This window comes from Ranitomeya imitator, chromosome 9, assembly GCF_032444005.1.
Source record: "Ranitomeya imitator isolate aRanImi1 chromosome 9, aRanImi1.pri, whole genome shotgun sequence".
Classification (NCBI taxonomy): Eukaryota; Metazoa; Chordata; class Amphibia; order Anura; family Dendrobatidae; genus Ranitomeya; species Ranitomeya imitator.
The window spans coordinates 121,161,202-121,167,201 of NC_091290.1; the positions used below are offsets into that span (position 1 = coordinate 121,161,202).

At 48.3% G+C, this 6,000-nt stretch overlaps 1 protein-coding gene across 1 annotated transcript in view; it reads right to left on the reverse strand.

Moving 5' to 3' along the window:
- The window catches only part of CDYL2 (chromodomain Y like 2), an 86,341-nt gene extending 82,432 nt beyond the window's left edge, over positions 1-3,909 (reverse strand). The window contains exon 1 of the mRNA XM_069738790.1: positions 3,728-3,909. Within this exon, the coding sequence (XP_069594891.1) occupies positions 3,728-3,751 (24 nt within the window). The 5' untranslated portion in view covers positions 3,752-3,909. The remainder of the gene's footprint in view (positions 1-3,727) is intronic.
- Between the last annotated feature and the right edge of the window lie 2,091 nt (positions 3,910-6,000).

Genomic DNA, 6,000 nt, shown 5'->3' on the forward strand with positions numbered 1-6,000 from the left:
AATTAATTTGACAATGAGCTCATGAGATCCCTGATGATCAGCTGTAATCTACAAATAAGGCTGGCAGCAAGTGTTCACGTCTCCTGGAGCGCCATCTCAGGGGATATTGAGTATTACACTGTGCTCAATCGTATATAAAGCAGAACAGGGCAAGGTTCTCCAGAATTAGAGCTGAAAATTTGAGCACGCTTGTTTGCCCTTGTAGAATAATCAACGTTACTCTACGTATTTGCCGACCTTTCTGGGTCATCATTACAGGTGCATGCGTTGACCAAAATTGATGCCTATGCCCATACGCCGGTTTTCAGCTCTTCTATGCAGATGATGTTCCATTTACGTCAATCGATGGACCACGGGTTGAACTTAATGACAGGTCTGTGGAGTTGGTAAGCCAAACCGCCGACTCCGACTCCTCAATTTCCATGACACCAACTCCATTGAAAAGGGCTCCGACTCCACAGCCCTGCCAAGGATGTGGAGTCAGTAAGCCAAACCTCCAACTCATCAATTTCCATGACACCGACTCCACCAAAATGGGCTCCGACTCCACAGCCCTGCTTAATGGCCAGGACTCGCAGACAATGAGTCTCCTATGACATGTGTAGCTACAGCCCCTCATTTCCCTCCTACTCCTCTGCCTTTCTTCACCAGATCGAGCTGACCGCAACTAAAGTCCTTCATAAAATAAACGTATGGAGATGAATATTATTTACCATGTGTCGGTCAGTTCCTTTTGAGAGTTGTAGTTTAGAGACCACAAGCGTGTGAGGTGCCTATTTAGCATATGGGGGCAGTCTATAATGTACAGCATGTGTCCCCCCTCCGGGTAAGATCAGGCTATGTCCGACACCGCTCAAGTGCATAACCAGATGGATCTCTATAAACGATTTATATGATAAACTTGGTAATGGACAAATTGATTTTGTTCCCGGACGTTTACTGAACATTTCAAGGTAAAAAAAAAAAAATCAATCTCGTCCTGTCCCTTTGAGTTTCTAAAATAACGACACATCATCTTGTCACAGGAATCTTAGTGTCATTGCTTCCTGATATAACATGGTCGGGAGGGTGTCTGATGTATCATTTACCCATTACACTTGAACTTATCCATAAGTAAATCAGCTAACGCATTCTAATGGTCATAGACAGTCCCTTCAAAGGGTCGAAAGTGGCTAGTTATTGCTCTTATATCATTCTCACCGCTCCCCTGAATATTCCGTTTTTTACTATTTTAAAATCCGCCATACGGTTCCCAAGATATTGGCCTTTTTATTTAGTGCTATTTTCTATAGTGTGTACCGTGGAGGCGGTGCTTACAGGATAATTATGCAGAGCAGCCTAAAGACACGCCCCAGAGGATCCTATGAAAAATTATCATTATATAAAAAGGTCCATATCTCTGGAACCGTATGACGGACTGGAAAAAATAAAACAATGGCATACTCAGGGAATCAGTGATCATTAGATAAGAGCAAAACGAGACACTAAAAGCTTGGTAGCAAGTTTCCTTTAAGTGTAACATTGCCCAAGTTAATAATAGTTCTTGATCCAGGAACCCCTTTTCACCTTGCCATGTTTTCTACATGATCCACTACTTAAAAGAAACCTGTCACCTAAATTTGGCGGGACCAGTTTTGGGTCATATGGGCGGAGTTTTCGGCTGTTTGATTCACCCTTTCCTTACCCGCTGGCTGCATGCTGGCCGAAATATTGGATTGAAGTTCATTCTCTGTCCTCCGTAGTATACGTCTGCGCAAGGCAAGATTGCCTTGCGCAGGCGTGTATTACGGAGGACAGAGAATGAACTTCAATCCAATATTGCGGCCAGCATGCAACCAGCGGGTAAGGAAAGGGTGAATCAAACACCCGAAAACTCAGCCCATATGACCCAAAACCAGTCCCGCCAAATTCAGGTGACAGGTTCCCTTTAAAACATTTGGATTGGGTAGGATATGCGTGTGAAGGGACGCAAAATTAGTCCCTCTTAAAGGGACTAATCCAATCCATATCATGGAAATAATGGCTCCAGTATTAGTCGGTACTACGTTAGGGAAAACCAAGGACTCATGTTTGGAATTCAGAGACTGTCCTCTTTAAATGGCTGGCACTACCATGTCCATGGTTGTGTCTGGTATTGTAACGGAGCTCCAACATACGCAATACCAAAAACAACCTGTGAATAGGTGGGGCGCCGTTTAATTGGGAGGGAATAAGCAATGATTGCCAAATTCTGAACGTCCCCGTTAAGAGGAACTATTTCTAAGCCAATGCAAGGGCAAAGGCCAACTCATCCGAAAGCAGTAATGGCGCCATACTGGTTGTCCGCCGGCTTCCCAAAGCTAGGAAATGGATAGGCTAAATTTTTAAAGGGAGGTGACACTGGCACGATCCAACTTATGCCCAATATGGAGTCGGACTCCATTTGCATTCAAAATCTTCGGGAGACCAGTGGCCCGAGAAGAACTGGGAGCTTTTCATCCCCGGATAAGAGGGCGCCCACAGTATTGTCCTACCCTGTAGGACGGAGGTCACCATGGCTAGTCAAGTGACAAATATTGAAGAAAAGTCAAAGCTGCTGCGGCACCTCATCCAAACTGTCAATCAATATCCTGCCCACGAGTACAGATCCCTCTCTAGGCTGCCCAATCTTTGCAAGACCACTCAGTGAGGCTGGGTTCACATTGCGTTAATGGGTTAACGCTAGCGGACTCCATTACATGGCGAAATTGTCGCAATTAACGCCATGCAAAGGATCCGTTAGCGCACCCATTGACTGCAATGTGCTAATGGATCTCTAGCGCATGCCATTTTCGGCATGCGCTAGCGATGTCCCGTTAGATTTGGACGGACCGCGGACGCTGCTTGCAGCGTCCGAGGTCTGTTCCTCGCTAGCGCAGATCGGGTGTCTGCGCTAGCGGGATCGCCAAACGCGATCCCTTTTGGGACACTGCGTTAGCGCAGTCCGTAGCGCTATGCACTAAACGGACTGCCCTAACGCAATGTGAACCTAGCCTAATCCAACGTGCCAACCAGTGCCTCTTACTTCTGGTAAGCCCTCATGATAACTTAGCTGCTGCAGCACCTCTTTTGCCATCGGAAGACTGCGTTAAATCACAAAAAATATTAGAAAATTCAACAAACTTGAAGTGCGACTTATAAAAGCTGAAAAAAAAAAAATGAGTGCAGCAGTCAGAGTTCACAGAATGTGGATGGAGAAGCACACGGCACCCCCAATAATCTGACTGCGCAGCCTCTAAGGAGCCCTCAAACTTCAGGTTATCCTTCCAAATCCTGAACCCAGCTGCTGCAGAACCTCTTTCAAGCTGCCAATGGATAGCAGCCCATCCTCCTGCCACCTGGAAAAGCAAACCTGTCAATCATTTCTACAAGGGATGGAGAGCTGTGGACTTTTTAAAAAGTTGGAATATGATTGACAGCCAAGAGGTGCTGCAGCAGTCAACAGGTCAGCTTGTGTGGTCACAGTCACACAGGTCCATGGACATGGAGAAAAGACCACCTGGCAACCCCACAGCCATGCCAACGCCACCTTCACCTCCCCCCCGACTTACCAGGTTGTTTAAACCTGAAGACCCCCCATTAATGCCATAGGTGTCGCCCCTTCCCAAGGCCTGCACATGCAAAGTGCCCCGAGCCCCCTCCCCGGGCGCAGCTGCACCCTCTGTATACGACCCCTGCACGGAGGAGCGGAGCAGAGGGCATTGCCTACCTCATACAGGTCCCCAGAAGCCATGCCGGGACCGGGGCGGGCGGTGCGTGCAGCGGCAGAATGACAGGGACTCCGGTGTCCGTGTGCGCAGAATCACACGGCGGCGGCGGCGGCGGCCACAACCAGCGCTGGAGCCGAGTGGAGCGGAGCGGTCCCAGCTCCTGCCCTGCTCACTGCACGGCGACGTCCGCCAGAGGGCGCGCTGGCTGCGGGGCTAACGTGGGAGGTGTCTGTGACATGACAGCTAGGGGCTGTCCGCCGGCAGCAGCAGCGGGGGCGGGAAGGAGAAGGAGGCAGTGCCTGCCCTCATGGCAGTCCTGTGTGGTGGAAGAGCAGGAGCACAGAGCTCTGCCCATAGGGAGATGCCACCTGTGCCCACCACAGGCATGGCACGGCCAGGCCGCCTCCTCACAGCCTGCACTCACCAGGGACCTCAAGGAGGTCACTAACCAGTCATTCCTTAGTTTTATCTGTGGTAAGTGGAGTGCCAGGCAGTGAGGCAGCCATAAAAGCCAGGATCCCAGCGCTCCGGGGAAAGTAGGGATCAATGATGGCGGTCGTACAGATTCCAGTGCCGATATAACGATGAGAGTTACCGAAAACCACGGTCCCCCCCATAATGATGTTACCGAAAACCATGGTGCCCCCCATAATGATGTTACCGAAAACCACGGTGCCCCCATAATGATGTTACCGAAAACCATGGTGCCCTCATAATGATGTTACTGAAAACATGGTGCCCTCATAATGATGTTACCGAAAACCATGGTGCCCTCATAATGATGTTACCGAAAACATGGTGCCCCCATAATGATGTTACCGAAAACCATGGTGACCCCCATAATGATGTTACCGAAAACCATGGTGCCCCCATAATGATGTTACCGAAAACCATGGTGACCCCCATAATGATGTTACCGAAAACCACGGTGCCCCCATAATGATGTTACCGAAAACCATGGTGCCCCCCATAATGATGTTACCGAAAACCACGGTCCCCCCCATAATGATGTTACCGAAAACCATGGTGCCCCCATAATGATGTTACCGAAAACCATGATGCCCCCCATAATGATGTTACCGAAAACCATGGTGCCCCTATAATAATGATGTTACCGAAAACCATGGTGACCCCCATAATGATGTTACCGAAAACCATGGTGACCCCCATAATGATGTTACCAAAAACCATGGTGCCCTCATAATGATGTTACCGAAAACATGGTGCCCTCATAATGATGTTACCAAAAACCATGGTGCCCCATAATGATGTTACCGAAAACATGGTGCCCTCATAATGATGTTACCGAAAACCATGGTGCCCCCATAATGATGATACTGAAAACCATGGTGCCCCCCATAATGATGTTACCGAAAACCATGGTGCCCCCATAATGATGTTACCGAAAACCATGGTGCCCCCCATAATGATGTTACCGAAAACCATGGTGCCCCCATAATGATGTTACCGAAAACCATGGTGATCCCCATAATGATGTTACCGAAAACCATGGTGCCCCATAATGATGTTACCGAAAACCATGGTGCCCCCATAATGATGTTACCGAAAACCATGGTGACCCCCATAATGATGTTACCGAAAACCACGGTCCCCCCCATAATGATGTTACCGAAAACCATGGTGCCCCCATAATGATGTTACCGAAAACCATGGTGCCCCATAATGATGTTACCGAAAACCATGGTGCCCCCATAATGATGTTACCGAAAACCATGGTGCCCCCCATAATGATGATACTGAAAACTATGGTGCCCCTATAACAATGATAGTTATCGAAAACCATGGTGCCCTCATAACGATAATAGTTCCCGGAAATCATGGTGCCCTCATAAAGATAATAGTTACCGCAAACCATGGTGCCCCCATAATGATGTTACCGACAACCATGGTGCCCCTATAATGATGTTATAGAAAACCATGGTGCCCTCATAATGACAGTTACCGAAAACCATGGTGCCCCCATAATGATGGCAATCACCGACAACCCTGGTGCCCCCATAGCGATGATAGTTGTTGAAAAACCATGGTGCCCCCCATAATGATGTTACCGAAAACCATGGTGCCCCCCATAATGATGTTACCGAAAACCATGGTGCCCCCCATAATGATGTTACCAAAAACCACGGTGGCCCTATAATGATGTTACCGAAAACCATGGTGCCCCCCATAATGATGTTACCGAAAACCATGGTGCCCCCATAATGATGTTACCGAAAACCATGGTGCCCCCCATAATGATGTTACCGAAAAC